The following is a 25,837-nucleotide window of genomic DNA, read 5'->3' as shown; positions in this document are numbered from 1 at the left end:
ACTCTTTTCCTTTCTTCTCTATGTCTGCATACACATCTCTCAAAGGTTGAACCAATGATGAAATCATGTCATATTGTGAAACAGAGCACAACCTTTGGTGCATTACCTTAACTTCAGTGTTTATTACTCTAAATATCTACTCACATTTAAGAGCTAATCTAAAACATTACATAAAACATGTACGTTTGTTCCCTCCCAGCGTTAAGCAGTTACTACTACCAAATGTTCTTGGTGTATCAGCATATAAACATACTGGCCCCAGGATCCAGCACCTGCTCTAGATGTTCCTCACCAAGGCACACTCCAAGTAGATCCCACTGCACCTCTGGGTTCTTGTTAGCAACGTGTTTCGATCGTTGTGGTCTTTATCCAATCTTATGGGAGCCAATGGCTGGCTCCATATTTTATAGTCTCATTGTCCAATCAAAAACAATCACCTCCAAACACAATTAATCTCCTTTATATTTTATACTTTAGCTGGATATTTTATTGCCCGCTATTTGATTTTATCATTGTTCCACTCTTAAAACTTAAATATACATATTCAGATTACTGCTCATCGCTCCATGGAATGCACGCCTACTTTGGTGGAGTGGAGTAATAACTTCCTGTTGCTTCATTTAATATTTTATCCTCCTCCACTAAAGAAGGGAAAAATGAAGGGTGCTTAATCCAATAGTAATGCAATAAATACATACACAAATCGTTAAACGTATAACCATAATTCCTGTAAATAGCCACAAGAATATAAAGCTTGGTAAAAAATGACTGCTGCTCTCTTGTGGGATTGTTATGTGACAAATCCCAGTTTTTTAGTAGAAAACACATAAACAGAAAAAAGAATAGCGCAGAACTTTTATACCAAGGACAATACCACCATACATATAATTAAATTATAAGATAAAAACTTTACTAAAAAACTTAATTAATTAAAAACGTATTAAACCACATACTTAATTAAGACCAAAAATTATGCAAGTTTCAAGGACTCAATACTGTAATCAATAACTAATCTAGTGTCTCTTCCCTATAGTGCACTTACAGGGGAATTCATAAACACACAAAATCCAGATATTTGGCTCTGGGTACTTATAAAGCAAAGTCACAAGAATAACATTCAGGTATTTACATTGTATGATATGAATTCTCACATACTTCTCCACTTGATTTTATCCAAGGACCTATTCACTGATGGAACAAGTGTATCACAAGTCCGCTTCTCTTGGGGGCTAATTAGCGGTGGGACACACAGACTAGCTGTGTTGGTGGTTTGGAACTCCGCTGGCTACAGTCAATCTTCCAATCCCCCTGTCCCTTACTGTGTTTCACACGCCAAGCTCCCAGCAATTCTCTTACCTCCATCAGGCCCGCTTTCAAAGGATAAGTTTAAAGTGGTAGGGCCCAGGTCTATGAGAGGTTGTAACACACTCCAAGCAATTCTGAGATCCAAAGTCTGCCGTGAGCCTTTAAGTCTGCAGTAATTAATCCATTCTTTTGCTTTTCTTCACATAGTAATGTTGTGGTTTCTTTAGAATATTGACTACAGTATTGAGTCCTTGAAATTTGCATAATTTGTGATCTTTATTAATTATGTGGTGCAATAATTTTTTTATCAATGTTGTTTAATAAAGTTTTTATCTTATAATTCAAATATATTTATTGTGGTATTATGCTTGGTATAAAAGTTCTGTGCTATTCTTTTATTCTGTTCATTTAATATTTGCTTATCATTCATATCTCCGTTCGACTGCACCTCTATTTCCATTTTATATTACAAGCTGAACTTCCTGTGCTTGATCCATCAAGGCACACACTGTGGCCCTGAGTCATTAAGGATAGTAAAGCATAAAAAAGGAGTATATTTGCACCTGGGCAAAACCATGTCGCATTGGAGGGGGGGGGGGGGTAAATTTAAAATGTGGGGACAGATTTATAGTTGGGGTAGGGAATATCCTAGAGCAACTTTACATTTCAGTGTAAAAATAAGGCTATCAAGTATTTGTGCGCTAGATGGAAAAAACAGCCAGTATTTAACCTATGTGTAAAATAATAAACTAATTTGCACCCCTTGCATTGTAACATGGTTGGTACAGAGAACATTTACTCCTTCCTTTTCCCTACTTTCCTTATTGAATCAGGCCCTCTGAGTGCAATCACGTTTAGTATTATACAAACGTATTTAGGCTTTGCATACTGCCGAAATCATCAAGGTACGGATCTCAATATATGTGTGAGATCGGGTGTAAATCTGCTGTGCTGTACTACACAAGATGCTGTAGGATATGTCCAATCCCTATGTGGATCATAAATTCGCAAAGGAATGTACAGGAAAAAAAGTATTGAATTAATGTCATCTATTAATAATATAGGCATTAATGATAAAACAATTCAATTAATAAAGTTGTTTTAATTTTTTTTTTTTCATGAAATACATTTATTATAATGTTGTTAATGTCTACTGAGTATAAAATACATTTTTACAGTTGCTTGTGATTACAAACTCATGTTATACGAGACTGTCACCACTACTGATCAGTACTTAGACTAGCTGGAGCAAGAGATACGGCAGAAAAACAAGTAGCTTTGAGACGTTTAGAGCTTGATTCGGACGTGGCTGCGTGTGCTGGAGTTTGGCACGCCCCTACTTACATTGAATATGGCAAAACGCCCCTTCCTTGCCTTATTTTCACTCCCCAGAATAGTAGGCTGTAGTAAGTGTCCTTTATGTTCACGGACATAGCGGACAGGGCTGCGTTCACCGGCGTATCTTCTATTTCTAGGCATGTGCAGAGTCCTTTTTCGTATGATATGTTCAAAATTGTCAGATACGTGCCTTGATGAATTTGGCCCTCTGTTTGCATTCCGTATGCATCTTAATGGAACACACAACACATCACGGTTCTAGCATTGAATCTATATTCAAGATAACCTATAAGACGCATGTTCAGGAATTAATAGTAATATAAATGAAATAAATACCATTATTCCAAACACTGTGCCAATTCAAACTCTAAATTTTGTACTTCTAGGAATATTTTCATATTGAATATCCTTTACATTTCTTTCTTCACTAATAGACTATTTCTACTACTTTCTACCCTTTCATTTTTAATATAATCCACAGAAAAAATGTTAATGAGTTCACTGAATATTTGTGGTTGTCTTTAAAATGAGCAGTTACTGAATGATTTGTCATGATGACTTTCTTGATTTTTCTCAAATGAAATGTATTAGGGAATGAATGGTTTGACAGTAACATGAATTTGTAGTCACCATTGCCGCAACCTAATTAGATTTTTTTTAACACATACCAATCTCTCTTGTCTGTATTCATATCTGAAGTTTGTACTCCTTCTTTTTTGATACTTACAATGTATACACTCTCTTGTATGTTGTCTTACTTGTAATTTAGTGCTACTTAGACATGAAGAAGTGAGAGGATTTTTCAAAACCTTGTCTGGACTAACGGACTATTGGGCATAATAAATAGCGACGCATAGCGTACTATTACAGACCTCAGCTTTACATTACAAAAAGAGGCAGACATTATTCCCTGAGAAACAGTTTTATTTTGTGTGTAGGACAACGTGAAAGGTATTGATCCTGGGAATCTCTGGACGAGTTGGACATCCAAATGAATCTGGTCTATTGATTTAAAAATGTACATCTCAAAAACATAAGCTGATACCCAAAATCGTGATGGAACTGGAGCTGCAGCAGATTGCAAAACCTCTTGCGGAACCTGAAAAAGCATGTCTGTTAGAATATAATGAACACATATATTTGTTCTACTACTTTTCTATTATTGGTTGATTAACATGTTTTTATAAGAAAACACAAGCAGCCACTAGCCACAGAGAATTATTTTTATTAGATGTGATTTAGGGACATTAAAAAGGATCCATAATTAAAAAATTTGGAAGAGGGTTTCATTGTGTGTCCTTTCAGTGGGCAGGGATCTTTTGTATTCACATCTTAAAAACAGAAGTTGATTCCCAAAATTGTGATGATGCTGTTGGCTTTGCAGAATGCAAACTCTCCTTCGGAATCTGAAAAGACATTCTTGTTACCACAGTAATAGAGGTATATTCCCATATGTGGCATAAAACTCCAAAAAGGAAGAGTGGAGGTGTTGCCAACAGCAACCAATCAGACTCTACTAATCATTTTCTAGAATGTCCCTGATAAATGATAGCTAGAATCTGATTGGCTGGTATTGGCAACACCTCCCCTTTTCTTTTGTAGACAAGTGACATCTTAGTAATGAGTCACAACAATGTAGGGTTATGGCAGAGGAGTTAAGCTGCTGCTGTAAAATCTATCCAGGTGCAGATGTGTTGAATACCCACATCAGTTACGAAGGAAGCACCCTGCCCACTTTGCCCATAAATAACAATTTATCATTTATATATAATAAACATTTAGTAATTGTTTGAACATAAACATATAAATAAATGTATTAAGGTAAGACATATAAATATTTTCATTGTTTTTGTTTATATATTATACACATTTAACTCTGGACTGAATAATTTCTATGTATTTATTTTATACAGATGGGATTGGGTGGATGCTGGAGATATGAAGCACTGTGGTGGAAATGAGGGAGGGGAAAAAGAAACAACTAAATCTAGGTGTCTATATCAACCATAACACTGCAGCAGACCTCTGAGGAGATATCTGTTACCAGAAATACACTTCATAATATACTCCTTACTTTGAAATATAAGGACATTAGGGGTCATAGTGGAGTTTTCTGCTTTTATGCCAGTCATGGAACCCAGAGGTGATCTAAAACGCTTATATGTCAAAGGAAGTGTATTATTCATTACACTTTATGATATTATTATTATTATTATTATTATTATTATTAATATTATTATTACCATTGTATTATTTTATGTTTCGGTATAGTTATTTATTTGTGTATTTATGAGGTTATACTGTAATGAAAGCAAAGCCGTCATAAGGCTTTTGTGTTTCTCTGGGCAGCGCATGGAAAGACAGCTAAGGTTGGGACTCAACCAGGTACATTGGTGGCGATTATATCAGAGCACCCTGGGCGTACTGTGAGTGGTCTGTCTGATCTATGGCTGGAGATACTAAGATGAAGGAGTGAGGAATGAGGCAGAGAAGTGGTAGGAATCCCACTAGCATCACTATGAAGAGGGAAGCCCAGCAAACAGAACTTATATAATATAGGTACAGTGCTGTGGAATTAGTGGCATTATATAAATAACTGATGATGATAGTAATATGGGAAAAATGACTTGAGCATGATTTAAAATGTACACGTTTATTCTTCATCTCTCCCGTTGGACTACTGTGGAAACCATTCATTTATGTCCAGAAGATGTTATCATTACGTAATAATGTTTGTATCTATATAATGCTAAATCAGAAGACACAAAATCCCATGCCTCGTTGTCTAGTAATGGTACTCACCAGGCATCTCTTGAGCAGTGTAGGCTGGCATGCCTTTGCACAGAGATTCAATGTGCTGGCCATACTCTCCGATGTTAACAATGGGAGTCTGGGTGATAGTGTAAGTCACCAGCTGGGTGGTGGGTGGGGCCTGCAAATGACAAATTTGCATATTATAAATCAAAAGACACTACAATACTACTTACAAACATAAAATGTCACTCAATAACATAATTAGCATGTACAGTAAAATACCACAGCCTCTACATAAGTACAAAATCCACAAAGGATCAGGAAGGTTAAAGGGTAATACTCATGATATATTTAATATAAATGTTACTTCTTTCAGAAATGACTGTAATAATAATAATAATAATAATAATATCTAAACCAAAGTTTGCATAGATGACAAAACATGAAAAAGTAGGGACAGTATGTTCGAAAATCTAGTTCTACCACAACTAGAGAACTCCAGGTTGCCTAAGCCTGGTCTAAACTCTGTCTTAGCCATTAAACAGATGAAATGTGTGAGCGACTGTTACACCCACTGACGTAACTTTAACTTTGAGGACTCCAGAGCAAAATTTGTTTCTTGATACATTCAACTTGTGTGGAACGCAGAATAGTAAAATATAAAAAGGTCATCCTGCTATGTATAGTAATGTATAGAGATGTACATAATGTCATAGGACATAAAAGGACATATAAAGTTTGAGGTAACGGCATGCTTTGGATCCTCTAGGGGTGATGGGCCTGGTAGAAGCTGCATGCCTTGCACCCTATAATTATCCCCTTAATTAAACCTCTAAGTCACATTACCTGCTGTTTGTTTTTGGCAATGGTGCTGAGCTGCTGCAAGGTGGGGAAAGTTGGTTTCATCTTGGTGACAACACAGATCTTCTTGTTGTACAGTCTGGTAGCCGCGAATCCCTGCAATGTAAGTGGATAAATGTTTGATGCAGGAACAGGAACAAATGTATACCAATACATATGTAATATAAAGTCAAGCCTACAATGCCTTCTGCAATTAGCATTGCTCACCTCACTACTGCTGTAGTGGGATTTGTCATACAGACAGGAGCAAGAAGACCGTTGCCAGACTGTGGCAGACATCAGGAGACATATAACTCTGCAGGAACTGAATTTTAAGTTTTGATGGAGAACTTACAACTTTTAAGAAGTTATTTTGATATCTAGGTGAATGTAAGTTACTAGCTACTAGTCTTTCATCCACCATTCTGGGCTACAATAGGTAGTATAAATATATATATATATATATATATATATATATATATATATATATATATACACATTACACATATCATACATATTAAAAGGTCACTTACTCTGCCATAGTCACAGATTGAGTCCCAGGAATTCCAGCCGTTCATATTGTTGATATTAGCAATGTTGTCCTGATTGTTAATGTTGACTTGCTGGGACACACTGCCACCATCATTACCTGAATTGTTCATTTTGATGTTCTAAAGCACACAGCATATAAATCATGGGTTAAGCGGGAAGTTTGGAGTACAGATAATTCAATTATTTCAGTTATATTTCTATGCTATCTGTAAAAATATGATTGTAAATCCCTCTATCAGTGTCATTATTTTATATGTGAATAATTAACATTCCCCCTACTAATAAAAAGATGGCCTGCCAACATTTGTATTCATTATTCTGCTGCTTTGGGGCAATGCCACATGAGCATTCTAAAATGCTGTTATTTCTTCACCAGGGAAAAGTGGCATTCTAAAATGTGGATTGCATATTATGCAAGGTGAGCATATTTCTGATTATCTTTGCTTCAGAATGCCATAGTTCCCCAATTGTAGAGTGCTACGAATGTTGCTGGCACTACATAAATAAATGTTGATGATGATAGATTCCTAATTAGAAAATCATTGCATTCTAAAATGCCCATGTGATCTTGTCCTTATTCTTAAAAATAACTTATCAGTTTATCTGCAACATTGCAGTGAAAGGGTTTTCCATTTAAAATAGTAATTTTACTTAATCCCCTCCCTACCTAATTTTAGCACTTTGGTGTGGGCCCTCCCTTGGCACCCGCAGGTATTGCTTTATTTAGCTGGGACCCACATATAGCTGGGACCACTGATCACTGCCAATGACCTTCGGTGCTTCTTGGCTTTTTTTATAGCGGGGGAAATCCAAGGCAGCAGCTCGAATTAAATGCCTTAAAGCCGCAATGTCAGATCCCACCAGCTTTAAAGACAGTGAAGCAGCACAAAAGGTGATTGACAAAGGTCCAGCTATATGTAAGAGACACTACATATTTACAGCATATGCTGCTGGTCTCAAGGAGAGTAATGTAACATTGTTGCAGCGGTGTAGAAAATGATCAGTAGTCTTGGCTGCCAGCCTATACTGAATAAAGAAGGCCAGGAAGGGATGTGAGAGCTCTGACTACTACGTGATAGTTTAGCTGGAATCTTCAGCTCACAAGTAACTAGGTTAGAAATATATCAAAGATAAAAATATTTTCTCACCATAGAGCAGCAGAAAATGTAAGAAATTGCAGGCCATTTCATTATCTAAAGGACATTTTTTTTAAACATGTGCGGGGTTCCCTATAAACCTCACCGGTATCAGGGGTGAAGCAATGTAGAGTAAGAATGAGGCAGCTGTTTCGGGTCATAGGATATGTGGGGGTGCAAATTGCAGAGAAACATTTAAAAAAAGAGGTGCTTCATTTCCACTCTCTGAATCTCTGATTTCTCTGTTGGTAATTTAGTTCTGAATAAAGATAATGAAGGATAGTTTCTAAAACTTTTTTGTGAATGAGATGATTCCATATAATAGTATCATAACCTGTAACTTGGTGCAGGAAGTGCTCTAACAAGGTTGAAAAGGGCATAACTATGGCTATGGCTTGGTTATAAGCAGTAGCAACAGAAAAAAACAGTACCATAGGGCACTAATGTGTAGGTTACCAATATTTCAGGGAAAATTTCCTGCTAACTACAGAATGGATGAAACCACATCCAGTTAAATATCAAATTTTTTTTACTTACATCATTTGCTAGAGCTTGAGTCAGGAAGACTCCCAGGAGGGCGATCTGAAAGAGAAAACAAAAGGAATTGATGCTAGATTTTGTCCTGTTAGAGATCGGACTCCAGGTGATAAACCGGCAAAATCTTCTCACCAAGAATTTCATTGTGAAGTCTTGTCTTGGTCAGCGCTATGCAGCAAAGTATAGTCCAATTCACTTTATATATTATATATAAACGCTCTATTTGCTGAAGGACCAGCCCAAAATGCCTTATTTGCTGTTCTGATTGGGCCTGAGCACACACTCATTATCTCATCTGATATCCCTGGTTCCAGATAAAGAGAGGAGAACATTCTGCCCAGAAATATGAGCCATATTCATTAAATAGAAGTCATACAAAAGTATACTGATATCACTATGTTGAAGTAAGATGTTCTGTGTCAGCAAATCTGGGGCTATATGCTGAAGGTGTGGTTCACAAAGTAACTATTAATGTAACAATTAATGTCAATGAGCCAGATATTATGCAATATTTGAAATAATCGCTTTGACTTAAGGCTCAGTCCCAGGCATGATGTTGGTCTTTTGACAAACCTTGAAATATACAGAGGGGTTGAATAAAGTACATTATAGATACATAGTATAGAGGAAATATCAAATCCTATACGGCCACTTCAAATATACCAATAAATTCCCTTTAAAAAACCTGCAGTGTCCGTTATAGGATTATTGATCCATATAAATAGAAAAAATGAAAACAGAAACTTGATCTGCTCTAAATATCATAAAAATAATCAACATTTGTTCAATATAAATTTCCGTTTAATAAAAATGCTAAAGACACATATGCATAGCTTATAATTAAATTAAAGAAATACTTTTTTTTAAAAAAAGTATAATAAATTCATAAAATAAATTTATATCAATGCAAATACATTTAAAAACAGTATACCATGCAGAGAACTATATAGCAAAGCATACAGCAATAGTCCCTGATGCATTATGAAAGCCACATGTTGATTGATACAAAATAGCAAAGTTGTAGACTGAAATGTTCCAAATCTCACAGTCTTGTTAACACAAATGATGTGAAAACAAAGTTCTCCACAAAAAACAACTAATGGCTTACACATAAATATCAGAATGTGAAAGGATAACTTGCAGTGCCTGCTGATAGATATGTGCAATCTTCCTGTCCGGGTGTTACTTATCTGTGGCACATGGGAGCAGGGTTACCATCAGAAATTGAGGGGACCATTATAAATGAAACAGACATGCCCCCGTTTCTTCCTTGACCCCCACGCCCCACTTGGTGTGGTGGATGCAGAGACAGTGGAGCCATGACACCCAGACCTCCCCACATTCCCTTGACATGCCATCAGACCTCCCCAATTGCCCCTTAAACCTTTCCAAATGCCCTTTACATGCCCCTCAGACCTTCCAATATGACCCATGACCTCCCCACATGCCCCACAGACCTCCCCACATGCCCTTTACATTCCCATCAGATCTCGCTTCATACACCTTACATGCCCCTCAGACATCTACACATGTCCGTAAGAACTCCCTACGTGCACCACAGACCTCCCACAGGCCCCTTACATGCCCTTCAGACCTCCCCACATGTTTCTTACATGGCTCTCAGCCCTCTCCACATACCCTTTCCCAAAGAAAGAGAGAGAGTCTGGTCCTTTGATGATCACAGATAGGGAGAGGGAGAGAGAGATAGAGAGGTATCTTGTATATTGCATCAACTGTGTTTTACTGGCATGAGCCCCACCAGACCCCAAATAACTTTAATACCCACACTTAATTAAAAATCCACATACTAAAAAATAACACCCTATTGTTATTAATAATACCTACCCTACATATTATTATTATTATTATTATTAGTTGTAGTAGTAGTAGTAGTAGTAGTAGTAGTATTCTTTATTTATCTGACATCACAAGGTTTCTGCAGCACTGTACAAAATACAAAATACAATATGAACAGTGGACCATACAGGGTGCAACAGGACAGAACAAGACGAGTAAAACCAACACTCCAATAGCTCTAAGCATAGTAGGTACAGTGACGTTGGAGAAGAAGAAATGGTATTGAGACAGTAAGGAAGAGGCCCTGATTTACTACCCAATTCTACTATGTGACCTAACTTTCCTGTGGAGTGTCACGCAGACCCAATTTTATTAGTAATAGATCCACTATGAATTATTTATTGATACCAAACAGGCCCAAGTCCTATGTATTAGTTGAGCTTATACTCATTTCTTCATCTTCTCAGAGTGAAGGAAAGCTTTATTTGACATATGGGCGCCCTTCATCAAACTATTGACTGACTATGTCGTTGATCACTACTTTTATTGATTTTAAGTGGTATTTTGAACACTGAAATATATTTGCCTAAACAAAATATAGCCATTCATCAAGTGGTCTCCTTGTGTAAAACCACAAGCTGTAAATGACTTCTCTTGTCTGCCCAATGTTTCTTTAGGCATCAAAAAACTCTCGGATGTCAAGAGAGATGTTAGCTCACCCCAGAAGCCTTTGAAGCTGCTCAGCTTTCCCTGAAAGTGGTGCTGTTATCTTTTAGAGGTGGGCAGAATCACCAGGTAAACACACACCTGACTTCACATTTTACACCTTAGTAGCTCAATTTATCAATGCATTTATTTGATATACCATATTTACACTGCAGTTATGATTAGGCCTTATTCTCCACTATTATGTTATGAGTTAATCCTTATAACTGTAATTCCTCTCTGTTCACTACACTTACCATCAAGTAAATCAATCTTGTTTCTCGTCTAAGTATTTCCATGCTAAAATCACCTCCTTGTATCCCAATTGTACCTTTTCTATTTCAAAAGTTGTGAGACCCCCGGGATTGCCACTGTGTCCCTGATGGAAATGTTTGGCCAGAGATGTAAGTGCTCTAAATTTTCAATATCATTTTTGGCTTTTCTTTTAGTGCCAATGTGTTCCAGGAGTATTTTTTTTAAAAAAGGTTGACTTGTCCTTCCTATATATAATTTTTTACATGGACTGGATAGACAGCAAATGATGCTTGCTGTTTTACAGTTTAAGAATTACAAAATGTTCCAACATTATTGAAATTTGTTTCAGTATTCCTTAGTTTGTACCCTGTAGAGACATGGTCAGCATCTGCCGAATTTGTAAAATTCCATATATTTTTTTGTTTTGTTTTGATCATAGGGATTATTTATTCTTACTATATTATCTTTGAGTTTATGTGCTCTACAACTGATGGAATCTCTGTTCTCCAAAGTTTTCAGCTAAATGGACATCTGTCTTTGGTAGATTCCTTGAATATCCCTCCATCTATTACAGAACGAGCTGATGAATCTGATCTTATTGTCATCCCTTTTAATTTTGTTTTCCGTAAAAATCGAGTATTCTCTTTTTATTTTGTTTTGCGTTTTTTATATGCCTTGTTAATTGCTATTTTATTGAAACCCCTTGCTGTTTACCCTAAACTTAATTAATTTGCTCTTTTTTGAAAAGTAGCATAATCCTAGCAATTCCTCCTTGTCTGTAAGAATTCACCTATCGGTACACCTTGAAGTGCAGGGGGGAGGGGAATGTAAATTGTTAAAATGTAATAAACTGTTGGTTGCCATTTTGTCCGGAAAATATCCATCTTCAATAGACCATTTTCCATATCCTCTATTGTCAGAAATTTTACAGAATTTTGATTCATCGCTGTCTCAAATTAAAATAATTTTTATTTAGGGAATTCCATGAATAAGGTTTGTTCACCTTTCTAAACAATGAGTACATCATCCATGTACCTAAGTCACATGGTGAATTTTACACTGCTATCCTTAAATGTCTATTCTCATTCTCACCAATCTAGAAAGATATTTGCATGTGTAGGTGCACACGTTGTGCCCATTGCAGTGCCACGGACATGAAGGCAATATCCTTCTTCAAAAACAAAATAATTTTGTGTTAAGATGGAATCAAAAGCCAGCCCCTTCCTCTCTCTCTCTCTCTCTCTCTCTCTTAGTGTCAAATCAAGTCACTGAGTCCTGGTGTAACAGCTTAATATTCTGGTATCCGAGCATGGACAGTCTGGGTACTCTGGCTTCCTCCCACACTCCAAAGTTAATTGGCTTCTGACTAAATAGACCAAAATGTGTCTGTGTGTAGGGAATTTAGACTGTAAGCTCCAATGGGGCAGGGACTGATGTGAGTTCTCTGTACAGCACTGCAGAATTAGTGGTGCTATATATAGTATATATATATATATAGTGGCTGATGATGATGATGATGATGATGATGATGAATGTACCAATTTTAGTATGAACTAGTTATGTTCATCTTCCATTTTCATGTTCAAAGAATAATGGCCTGCATTACTTTCCCTTTCATGATCTATACTGTTATAAAGGGCATCCATGTCATATGTTGAGAGCCTCATGTCACTGCTCATGGTTATACCCAGTGGTGGAACTACCATTGTTGCAACAGGTGCGGTGCACCAGGGACCATGGAAATAATGGGCCCGCTGCATGGGGAACTATCAAGCTGTGGGCCCCAGGTTCCCTCCTCCTCATTTCCCTGCACCAGGGCCCACAGTTCGCTAGTTACGCCTCTGATTATACCATCCTCTTGGGCCATAGTTACCTGCCTATACTCACTTTTCCCCTCCCTCCCTCTATTTCATGCTGTGCCTGAGCCCCCAGAGTTATAGTGCTTACTGTTACTTGTACTGTGCTGTTTCACCTTGTACTGTGCCATTGTGTGTCCTTGTACGGCGCTACGGACACTTTGTGGTGCCCTATAAATAAAAATTAATAATAATAATAATACCATGTATTTTAGTATTTTAGATAGAATATCTACTGTGTCCCTTATATACGATGGGACAGAAGTAACATTTCCTTAGATGTTTCTCCACTTATGTACTTGGATTCTCTGTTAGTTCCCCAGTCCCTGAAACAATTGGTTTGCCAAGGGGCTTGCGTTTATATTTGTGGATTTTAGGTAACATATAGAATGTAGGTATTTTTGGATTCTTTACCCGCAAAATGTCATGGTCTGTTTTGTTAATTGTCCCATTTTAAAAGGCACGTTCAATTGTTCTTTGATATAAATTGAAGAAATTACTGGGGGAATTAAAGATGAGCCTTTTATAACAATTTGTATCTTGTAGCTTATGTGCTTCTTTAAGACATTTGTCCCTTGGCCAAAGGACCAAATAGCCACCCTTATCTGATGGTTTAATAATAATGTCTGATCAACCTTTTATTTTCTTTAAGTGCTGCTAGTTGTTTCATGGCCACGTTATCACTCCTCAGGGGTGCATCCATCGATTTCAATTTGAGATTGTCAAAATCTATTGAGCCTAGTTCAATATATTCTCTTACTTGTGGAGTTGGGATTCCGCTACATATTTTGCTTCTTCAGAAGGTAGATGTTGAGTTCTACTTTGCACAGATTCCAGATCGACTGATAATATTTTGTTAAACAAATTAATGATTTTCAAAGGGGTCTCAGTGTCTTTTAACACTTGCGCCTTCTTCTCAATGTTTTTCCTTCAATTTCTTTTGGATTTGAACCGTTTCTATCCCCACCCCCTTCTTGTGCACTTGTGTCCAAATTTTATATTTTCTGGGTTTTTTTCTTGTGGCCTTTGCCTAAAGAAATCCCTTTTTAAATTGAAAGGGTCTTTATTTGTAGTGGTGTCAAGTGTTTAATTATCTATTATTGTATATTTCAGTATCTATTTCTAAGGTGGTATAACCGAACCATGTGCACTGTTTTCTCCTCTTCTAGATGTGGGTTGGCGCCATTTGAACACTCTGTTATTAGTATAATCACTTCTATCTCATGGTAACATTCTCCTTTTTCTTTCTCTGAGGATTATTTCAAACTCTTCGACCCCATTCTTATATTTTTTATATACCTTTTAGAATATATCCAAATTCTCCAAGATTTTGAGTATCTCCACCATATTTTGAGTATTGATCCAAATGATCTCATCATGACTGATTAGAATTGCAATTAATTCATTTGTTAGTAACTCAAAGTTAGTGCTCTTTCCCAAGTTTTCTTCAAATCTATAGTTGCCAGAACAAATGTAATATGTAGTTTAAGCCCAAGGCCCCTCAGAATCATTTTATGTTGCATATAAGTATTAAATGTGGATTTGTTCTACCAAGTAAGTGTTTTTTTAATCAATAAGACCACCCAAAAGTGCCTTCAAACCTCCTTCTTTAGAACCCCTCTCATTTACATCTATTGAAAAGGGGTTAGTATTAGTTTTCCATTTATCTTATATACTTTCCAGATCATTACACTTATTGAAAGATGCAATGGTTGGCCAATTCTAATATGACTTCTTCACTAAATAAAATATCTCGCAATTAGTTCTATCTTGTATATATGTATGAGCCGTGCCTGTTGTAGTGAAACTAGGTATATCCTAAGATTCTATTATGCATATATAAGTTCATTTTTATATGGGGGTGCTATCGCTCATAACCACTACATTAGCGCCTCTTATGAAGAAGAGTAAATAAAAAATGGTGGCAATTTTCATGTGATGCCCTAGGGTATTTTATACTATTTTAATAATCTTTACTAGTATACAATAAAAACAAATACTTTATATATTTGATATTACAGATTAGCACTGCGATGGCATTTTATTTTTCGTTATAGTGGATTGAATTCAATGGAACGCTGCCCCATTATACCATGGTTATGCTAGAGGAATGAAACTGTTATAGCCAGCAATACAGTTGCTATGTAAAAACTTGAGCATGTTATAACAATTGTATTAATAGGTGATTGTATCTATATAGCAAGCAACAAATTCTGCTCGGGCTAGTTTGTAATGAATTAACCTCAGTACAGTTGATAGCTTCCCTAAACCTTTTGCTCCACTACTATTTGCTTGCCTGTGTTTGTTGTATCTTAAAATTAGTTTTTAAAAAATATTGAGTTTAAAAATGTAATATTAATAATTTAAAGTACATATATGATTATTTTAATAGTTTGTATTAAAGAAGACAAGGGTGCAACTTTAAGTGTCCTATAAGGCAGCAGAATGTCTTGTTAAATCACTACACATTGTAATATAATGCCTTGCCCCCACAGCAGACACATGTATGAACAACAAACATTTTATAGAAATGCTTTATTTGCAGTAAAAAAAAAGTACAGAAATAAGTTTGTGAACAGTATATAATTAGTTCTTATGAAGCGGAGAACTCGGTATTAAATGCAAGAGATTCAGGATTGGTTTAAAAGCAGAAGCTGATGCCCCCAATGGTCACGATGCTATTGGTATTACAACCTGCATAATACTCATCCACTGATGAGCATAGAGAGATAAAATAGAGGACATGTCAGGATCACCAGTCATAATTATTATTGCATATCTATCTCTAAGGATGACAGAACATTTTATTCCACAAACTGACCTATGCTGGCTATATATATATATATATATATATATATATATATATATATATATATATCTCCATTTTTCCTCAAATATCTCTATAGTGTATGTTTGCTGCTACACATCATTAAAGGCAAACTGAACTTACAATGATTTAGTTGATGTAATTTATGTATTATCACCTTTCCCTCTAAACTCAGCAATCTGGAAATTACAGTATTAGAAAGTGAATTTATTATAAAAAATTAAATTGCGGAAGGGTTCTCGGAAGACCACATTCTTAACCTAACCCCTTCAAGTTAGGGCTCTTATTTTATTTATGTTTTTAACACTTTCACAACCTTAAATGGAGTATCATCTCCTTCTAGTAATTCAATGCTTCCTTGCTATTTCTCTTCATCCGTCAATTAAAACGCAGATCCTTTTATTCTAACAATTATTATTATTATTATTATTATTATTATTACAAAACTGTAACCTATACTCAAACACAATTAATCCAGAACTATATTAAGTACCAGGTTAGGCAAAGGGATGTGTCTATGTATAATTTGAATTGTATTAACTGTAGGTGCAAATTTGCAGTGAAACATAGCAACCAATCAGCATTTACCATTTACCTTTCAAGTGCAGGATTGCACAATGAAAACAAGTGTTTCATTAGGCTATTGCGAATGGTTTAATGCATATTTAATGTCTATGGTTTAATGCAAATTTTAAATTCAATATTTAGTAGCCTTATTGAAATTTCCCAAAAATACCCTCTTCATGCTTTAATACACATCACATAAAATAAATAATACAACACTTAGAAATAAGCCTGGTGTTATTGGCAGCAGATGGAGCTGCTCTCCTTACCTTGGATTACATCAGCAGTGTAGGATGGGATTCCCCGACACAGGGACTCAACGTGTACACCGTATATGCCGATATTGGCAATAGGAACCTGATGGTTGATGTTATACTTGAACCAATGCTGTGTGGGGGGGAGCTAAATGTGAAGAGAAATGTAATTTATTGATCAATATGTACTCTATAAAGAAGTATACTCTGTTACATTGAAGGTATTCATACTCCCACTCACTCTGAGTATTGGCTTTCCCTTAATGTACCTTATGGCCATCAATTTATAATTCCCCACTTTAATTTCTCCTGTCACTGAGGAACCCTTCCAGAACATTGCCAAATTCACCAAACCTTCACTATATTAACTACAACAAATGTACACTAAATTCACAACATACATAAACACCGTCAGTGAACTCAAGGGACCTGGTAGATGTACAATGAAATCTATGAAAATTACCACCAAAACTTAGTCATTAGCTATCAATCTTTAAGCACTGTGACGTCCTTTGTGTTGAGTTTTGCCCAGCCTTGGTTTAATAGGTTGTTCCATGGATGGCTGCTGGGGTTTTAAAATGGGCATAACAACAAATACTGTGCACTATAATATACATTATTTTATATAGCAGTAGTGACAGCTTGTAGTACAGGATTAGAATGCATTGAAAGCAGGCTCAGATTGCCAGTCCAGCATTTTTATTAACATTATTACAACCGTGAAACATTATCTCCTTACCGTTTTCTGTTTGGACAGTGTGCCAAGAACTTCCAGGTTGGGGAACAGAGTTTTGTCTAACTTTGTCACTACACACATCTTCTTTCCAAACAGTTGTGTTGCGAAAACACCCTTTAATACAAAAATGATTATACCAAATTACACTTTCATACACATTTATTTCAGTATGTCATAATTTATGATTTTAAATTGTTAGCCTCATTACATAGTCAGTTCCCTACCTACTGTAATATGCTAGTAAAGTGTCAATGTAATCAATAAGCATGGTTTATTTCTGTGTAACACAGGAGTGTTAGTCAGGGTGGATGGATAAAATGAATGATTACCATTTATTACATGCAGTATTTCAGGTGTAATTACCAGAATATTTTGCCTTTCTCTGGATTGACAAAACTAGTACATATAAGAATATGTTAAAGCCGATGTCCGTTATAGACATAAGATGCAATCAGGCTGCCTCCGTAATTGGGGGTATTTGTCCTATGCCAAATGCCATGTTCCTTTTCTCCTTTGTTTAACAAGAATGGCGCAGTTAGAGAGAACAGTGTGCTCAACACAATGTGTTACAGCAGTTCCACCCATAGGTTTTCAATTATGAACGAATGAAAAAATTCTGCAGTACCACTGATGACAACTAGGTGGGGATGCAGAAACATTCCATTCAAACCATATATTCATAATATAATATAGTTTGTACACTATATCAGGGCAGAATTCTTATATACTTTACTGGTGTGTATATTACAAACATGCTATGCATATATTAGATATATAATGTGGCATTTCACAAAATATAAGGATGGAATGGTGCCCATGAATATCATATGAGTAACCCATTGATAGTTCTCATAGTACATATGTTGCATATGCTGTCCTCCTTCCGAAATCCTGTGCTTTCCCCTGTATTACGTGATAACACGTGTGGATGGGGACAGCAGAAATGCAAAGACACACAAAGCCAGTGATGTGACCCATTAACATACCATTAAAAAACGGCATTTTTGACCTACATTCTAAAGTACAAACACGGGATTGTAGAGACTAAGATTGGATAATCCCAACTGTCCTCCTTATTGAACCAGAAAGTGAAAGTTTACTCACTCTTCCATAGTCACAGATGGAGTGCCAGGAATCCCAGCCATTGACATTGTTTATGCTGGCCACATGTTCCTGGTTGTTGATATTCACATTCTGATGCACATTGACACCAACATTCCCCTCGTTGCCAATATCTACATTCTGTGGGAAAATGTTACAGTGTCATGTTATCTGCTAGGTAATCAAACCGAAACATGCAACGTATTCAAATCACAGCCTGCCTAGTGTGAAGCCCAACTGCTCTGCTTTCTTCTGAAATAAGCAGAAACAATGCTGCTATGGAGACAGAACTGATCCCTAGAGTCATCAGCAGACCAAGAACAATCTTTAAAGTATTTAATTTTTTATACAAATATACTCTGTTGACTGAAAGCATATTTAAAGAATAATTTAGGAAAATTAAAATGCCTCTTACATCGTCAGCAAGTAGAGTTCCAAAGAGAGCAGCGATGATCACCTGAAATAGAAAGATCACAGACCAACTATTTTTATCATTTAGTAAATAAAAAATATGTTATTTTATTTATCTCATTGCTATAGTTAGATTTGATGCTGCCCTATGCACCGATATTGAATACACCCCAGATGAGTAACTGTTTACTTTTCTTGCTCATGCTGCTCTATCCAATAACTTCACCTGCATTGTTTTTACTGGGAATATAAGTGGTTGGTAAAAACCAAGTGGCAGAAAAGGAAACAAAAATATAAAAAAAAATAAAAACAAATAGAATAAAAAACACATTTATATGCTTCTTCCTGAAAAAAATGTTGCTCTAGGCGGTCTAGGTTTCCTATTTGGTAAAAAAGAGCCCTGCTATAGCTATATGGTAAATAAAGCCCTGCTGTAGCTATATGGTAAATAAAGCCATGCTATAACTATATGAGAAATAAAGACCTGCTATAGATATATGGTAAATAAAGCCCTGCTATAGCTATATGGTAAATAAAGCCTTGTTGTAGCTATATGTAAATAAAGTCATGCTATAACTATATGACAAATAAAGACCTGCTATAAATATATGGTAAATAAAGCCCTGCTATAGCTATATTGTGATAAAGCCCTGCTATATGCTAAATAAACCCCTGCTATAGCTTTATGGTAAATAAAGCCCTGCTATAGCTATATGGTAAATAAGGCCCTGTTATAGCTAAACGGTAAATAAAGCCCTGCTATAGCTATGTGGTCAATTAAGCCCTGCTATAACTATTTGGTAAATGAAGCCCTGCTGTATGCTAAATAAAGCCCTGTGTTTACTATGTGGTAAATAAAGTCCTGATTTAGTTTACCTCCAAATCTAAAGACATACTATTTTTCAAAATAATCTGTGATTTATTTATATTGTATTTTATTTATTGATTTGCATGTCACCTCATGTACATATGGCTTGCAGACCAAGTGGACCACACATAGCCTTTGACAGGCAGCAGGTAACCTATGTATCTCCAACTGATCCAGAACTATAGCTACAAATAGTATAACTTGTCGGCAGGATCCAAGTTATATGTAGTATAATCCATTAGACCAATAGTTATAAATACATTTTTCAGTCTAAAGCAGCAATACATACCAAGGTTTTCATTTTCTCCGTTTCTCCAGGGAAAGAAGCTAAGAATGAAATAAAAGGTACAGACCCTTTCCTTGACCTCCTTTATATACACAAGAAAGGACAAACATGCCAACTTCTAAATTTTGCCTTGGAATGAGTCCACCTCTTGAATAAAAAAGACACAATGTGGCTTTTATCTTATTAAACATAGATATGAAATTTCCTGTGTAAAATATGCCGCATAATGGTTTCATTGTTTTTTGTACTTATTGCCCAACACATGTGTAAGATGAGATGTGGAGTGAGATTGATTTATACTAAAAGTATATGGTTTAAAATATGTTTTTATACCCTGATTCTCAGCAGAAACATCTGTTTCCCTCTCAGTTGACAAAAGATCACTCAAAAAGGTCTTTATTAAACCCCTTTATGGCTCAGATTTATGTCCCACATCATTCAATTCACCTGTACTGTATCCTGGTCAATAAAAAATGGAAAAGTGTGGTCAGTTCTAGTTTGTTACCATGATGGGCTCCAAAATTTCACTAACCTGGGATGCTGCACCTGCTCCGATGTATAGGAGGAGCACTTTTCAGAGTTGCTGTCAGGTGCTCCAAATTTCAACAGGTTCCAGTATTTAAAAAGCACTCTGAGCACTTTATGTACCATCCAGCTTATAATACCAGCTAATCACGCCAAGAGGCATGGGGGCCGACATATGTGGAGTCCTTGCAGCTAACTTTAAACGTCCTTGTTGGGGTCCCAGGTGTATACCAGGGTGTGTGTTATACTTTGTGCCTCTACTCCCGTCAGTGCTAATCTTGGTTATCCCAAAGAATTCACTGTTTCCTGGCCAGATACGCCATACATAACCATCGTTGCACAAAATCAAAATTAAATCCTATTGGATCAGATTTCATCAGGTAAGACATGCTGAACTAGACATGTGTTTGCAGCCATTATTTGACCAAGAACTGTAGGTGAGTTCCTGTTTTTCTGATCAGCGCCTGAATTGGGGTCATTTTAAGAAGTTGGGGTAACACTTGGTGTAGGTTCAGATTTAGGCCTTCAAACTATGTTGGAGCAATGTAACAGCTTGTTAAAGTATTCAGTTGATGCATTATCCACTTCAAATAGAGCCAAGAAATACTAATCAACTAAGATGAGCAACTCATAGAAGACTAAGGGCTAGATTTACTAAGCTGCGGGTTTGAAAAAGTGGGGATGTTGCCTATAGCAACCAATCAGATTCTAGCTGTCATTTTGTTGAAGGTACTAAATAAATGAAAGCTAGAATCTGATTGGTTGCTATAGGCAACATCCCTACTTTTTCAAACCTGCTGCTTAGTAAATCTAGCCCTAAGTGGCTGAGATAGAATCTCTTTTAGGATCTTAACTTTTCATCCTCCATTACTAGAAAGTCTGATGGAGGACTACCTGCCCAGCTGTGCCCCAGGGTGAATGCATTTTTTGTCTTGTTATAAAAACTGCTGTGATTTGAATAAAAGGTTCAGTAATTTTGGGCACTGGACATGTATGGATAAATTGCTAAGTGATCTAATTAGTAATATTTAGTGTTGATAACTGATCTGGTCATACAGTGGTTGTTCCAGACAGTCAGATCACTGGGTGTATGGTCATAATAAGGGCTTAACTGACCATTTAAGAGAGGTACTCCAAGTATAAAATGATGCAGTCACACAGAGATAGTTCCATTACACCACAGAATGGCATATGCGAAGCTGACCCACATTTTTGCAGCTTCATAAAAGACTCTTTCTGGCTAACCTGACTTTGCACTATTTCTCCAGGGCACTTTGACACCCTGGTTCATAAACCCCTCAATCTTTCTGCCAATTGTGCTCTTCATATTGATGCAAAAGTAGGCAGACGGTTGGATTGTGAATAACATACGTTCTTTATCCTTCCCAGTTGCTATAATCCTGTTCTCACCAGTTCATACCTCGCAAACTATTGCACAGAGAAATGTACTGTGATCACATCATCCATCGACCAATCACCCTGTGTTTATCTAACAATGTCAGTGGTATAGGAAAAGGGTGGCAAAGAGTGTTGGAGGCAGGGGAAGAACTTCCCACATTGCAGACAGCGCAACTGCATTTCGGGGGGGAGGATGAAGAGGGTCCTGTGGTTTTTTGCAATTTTGCATTTTTGCTGTTGTTTCTCTATTATTTTCTCAACCCGCTCCTACCTGATGGAATGATTACAGACATTGAACAGGTTGGACAAAGATGCAACTATGTCACATGATGTGATATAAATGTTCCTACTGGCTTCTAATCAGTGACTTAATTAGAGATGCTCAGGCTCAGTTCCCTGAGAACCAAACACACCCGAACTTAGCATATCCGAGTACCGAGCCGAGCTAGCTCGATACTTTTGCGCTTTTTCGGAATTGAAAACGAGGCAAAACGTCATTGTTACGTCGTCGGATCTCGGATCTCGTGAGTTTTGAAATCTATAAGTACCGCCCTCCATGGCAATCTAGCGCCATTTCCCAGAGGGACACAGAAGGGGTAGCACAGTCTATAGAGCAGTTGGGCAGCAATATAGATAGAATAGAAAGAGGAGGGGATAGCAGTGTTTTTCAAATCTACAGTGACATTCAGGCGAGCTCCATTGCTCCGTTGCTAATTGTCATTGCTGAAATACAAATCCTAGGGCTGGCAGGCTTGGTGTAATTATGCAGTCACATTCTACTGTGTTATATAGGTAACACATAAAGAGGAAAGCTCCATTGCTAATTGTCATTGCTCAAATAGAATTAATAGGGCAGCCCCATAATGTACAGTGTTATATAGGTAACACATAAAGAGCTTGTACCTTTTCAAAGAAAAAAAACCTTTTCTAATAAAGGTGAAAATGTACTGTAGATAAACATAAAATTGCCACAATGCCATTCTACCCAAATTATTACAAAGCATACCAGCATCAGGTAGCTCCCTTTTCTTAGTTAGATTTCAGCAATCTACACTGTCATCATATTCACCCTCCTCATTGTGTACATCTTCCTCAAACAATACTAATTCATCTGTCTCCCTATCTGTCTCCCTCTCTCTCTGTCTGTCAGTGTAAGTGTGTCTATATTAGAGAATTTAGACTGTAAGCTCCAATGGGGCAGGGACTGATGTGAGTGAGTTCTCTGTACAGCGCTGCGGAATTAGTGGCGCTATATAAATAAATGATGATGATGATGATCCCTATGGTAATCCACCATCATAGAAGTCTGTGTACTTTGATGTAATTGCCAAAAATGGCCTTCCTTATGGAATTTGTAGTTCATCTTATGGCAGAGCTGTCACAATGTTTGGGCAATTCTTTTAGACCAGACCAAATGTCAAAATGTTGTGCTGACTCATCTGCATCACCACTGGGTGTCTTGGGAAAGTTTAGTTTTTTCCTAGAAGCAGTTGGCAGAGAAACTGAAGGAGGAGACGTCGTTGTGTCATGTACCACTTGAGCTGTCAGCCTGCTGACCAGGAACTCATTGCATCTCTTGTGATCTGGGACTGTGGGAAATAAAGACATGGGGCCTGATTCATTAAGGATCTTAACTGAAGAAACTTCTTATTTCAGTCTCCTGGACAAAACCATGTTACAATGCTAGGAGTGCAAATTAGTATTCTGTTTTGCACATAAGTTAAATACTGACTGTTTTTTCATGCAGCCACAAATATCAACTTTAAATTTCAGTGTACAAATAAGCTATCAAGCATTTGTCTGCTACATGAAAAAACAGTCAGTATTTAACTCATGTGCAAAACAGAATGCTAATTTGCACCCCTTGCATTGTAACATGGTTTTGTCCAGGAGACTGAAATAAGAAGTTTCTCAAGTTAAGATCCTTAATGAATCAGGCCCATAGCTCTTAAATCTAGGATCAAGCACAGTTGGCAAAATGTAGTGATCCGATTTCAAGATGTTGATAACTCTTGGATCCTGGCGAAGCGAATTAAGTACTTAATCTAGAATTACAATATAGTTTGTGGATTTGCTTTGTTTCATTTCCTCCTTCAATTTCTCTAGCTGCTTCTCAAAAAGTCTGATTAGGGGAACCACTTGACTCAAGCTAACAGTGTCTGCACTCTCTTTACAGGTGACTACTTCGCTGGTTTAAAGTGCAATCCCCCTCAAATTCTATTCTTTTTGCAGCTGCTGCACAATCCCGAAAATGACCCTTAATATTTCGGGACAAAGACAGCATCTCTTGCATGTCATTGTCATCTTTTTATAAAGTTCTGTACCACCAAGTTGATTGTGTGAGCAAAACAGGAAATGTGATGGATTTCCCCCCTTCTGTAATACTCTAACAATATTGGTGGCGTTATCAGAAATCACATATCCTCAGGAGAGTCCAGGCAGAATAAGCCATGTTGCAATAACATCCCTTAGTTTTTCAAACAGGTTGTCAGTGGTATTACCTCTGACAAGCGCCTTGTCTCGTCTCTGATAACCACCTCTCACACCTTCAAGAGTTCTCTCATGCTGCTCCCCACTTATGGAATTCCCAACCATGCTAAATCAGACTTTCCCACAGCCTTCAAATCTTTAGATGATCTTTCAAAAACCCACCTCTTTTTTAGAGGTGACCTTATCCTCGATAACACTATTCACACTAATGCACCCTCACAACTATCCCAATCTCCACTCTGAGCCATACTCGCTCCTCTTGTTTCAGCTGTGCCCTTTTCCCTTTAGAATCTAAGTTCCCTAATGAGCAGGGTCCTCCATACCCTTTGTTTTCATGTCTCCATTAATTTTGTCTGCCTTGTCTGTTCTTGTTTTACGTATGTCTTGCTTTAAGTATGTCCTTGTCTTCCCGACTGTATGGCGCTGTGGAGCACTGTGGTGCATTACAAATCTACGATAAAATAATAATAATAATAATAATATGCCTCTTAGTGAAGCAGATGATACACAGAGGAGCCTGCCTCAGAAAGATGTGACGTACTTGGGTACATGTGTCACAGAGGTGACTTTAGTACCTGCAAGTATTGGCTCAGCTACGCCAGGAGGACCGGAGTCTAACACGCCGCCGGTATTCACCAGGGACCCCCGCAAGGGAGTTTGGACTTCACGGCGAACGATGTGCAGGTCGCAGCCCTCCCAGGTAGCTACTTGCGAGGTAAGGGCAAATCCGTGGAGGTACAGGCCGAGTCAGAACCAAGCGGGCAGGTAAGGTACAAAATCAGGAAGCAGAGGATAGTCAGCAGGCCGAGGTCAGAACCGAAGTATAAATGCAGGACACAGGGAGGATCCAAAGGCAAAGTCAGGAAGCCGGGTCAATAACAGGAATCAATGGAGAAATACACTAAGGATGGCTGAAACGCTAGAGGCTAGGAAACTAGTTGCTCTGGCATCCTAGTGATGTCAGAGCAGGATATAAATAGCAAGAGCTAAACCCTCATTGGTGGGCAGTGATTCGGCGGCCAGCTGTCTGGCCGCCGACAGGAAATCATAGCAGCGCGTCCCGTTGTCATGGCGATGGGCGCGCATGCGCACACCGCCGCCGGAGGGTGCGTCTCCGTTGCCTAGCAACGGGACGCTGAAGGAGAGTCAGACGTCCGTCCCTGCTTAGCGTGGAGGCGCGGGGACGGCGTCTGACACATGCTGCTGCTGTTCCTGCTGGTGAAGGCGAATCACCAACCCAGTGGGCTGTCACAGTCATATAATCTTTAAGTGTACAGTGATAGAATGGCATTTTGTAGCCCA

At 37.5% G+C, this 25,837-nt stretch overlaps 2 protein-coding genes across 2 annotated transcripts; both read right to left on the bottom strand.

The window, feature by feature from the left end:
- Positions 1 to 3,975: 3,975 nt before the first annotated feature.
- Positions 3,976 to 8,606, bottom strand: GKN1 (gastrokine 1). The gene is made up of 6 exons (XM_075205189.1): positions 8,595 to 8,606; positions 8,463 to 8,507; positions 6,771 to 6,908; positions 6,244 to 6,354; positions 5,446 to 5,575; positions 3,976 to 4,049 (listed from the first exon to the last, which is right to left on the bottom strand). The coding sequence occupies exons 1-6, from the start codon at positions 8,604 to 8,606 to the stop codon at positions 3,976 to 3,978; spliced, it is 510 nt and encodes a 169-aa protein (XP_075061290.1).
- Positions 8,607 to 15,601: 6,995 nt separating this feature from the next.
- On the bottom strand, positions 15,602 to 20,190 carry LOC142149884 (gastrokine-1-like). The gene is made up of 6 exons (XM_075205188.1): positions 20,126 to 20,190; positions 18,973 to 19,014; positions 18,561 to 18,698; positions 17,460 to 17,570; positions 16,736 to 16,868; positions 15,602 to 15,787 (listed from the first exon to the last, which is right to left on the bottom strand). Exons 1-6 carry the CDS (start codon positions 20,135 to 20,137, stop codon positions 15,717 to 15,719), a joined length of 507 nt encoding a protein of 168 aa, XP_075061289.1. The 5' UTR covers positions 20,138 to 20,190; the 3' UTR covers positions 15,602 to 15,716.
- Positions 20,191 to 25,837: the final 5,647 nt, after the last annotated feature.

Source organism: Mixophyes fleayi, chromosome 4 (assembly GCF_038048845.1).
Source record: "Mixophyes fleayi isolate aMixFle1 chromosome 4, aMixFle1.hap1, whole genome shotgun sequence".
Lineage (NCBI taxonomy): Eukaryota > Metazoa > Chordata > Amphibia > Anura > Limnodynastidae > Mixophyes > Mixophyes fleayi.
This window is presented reverse-complemented; position numbering and strand designations above follow the sequence as displayed.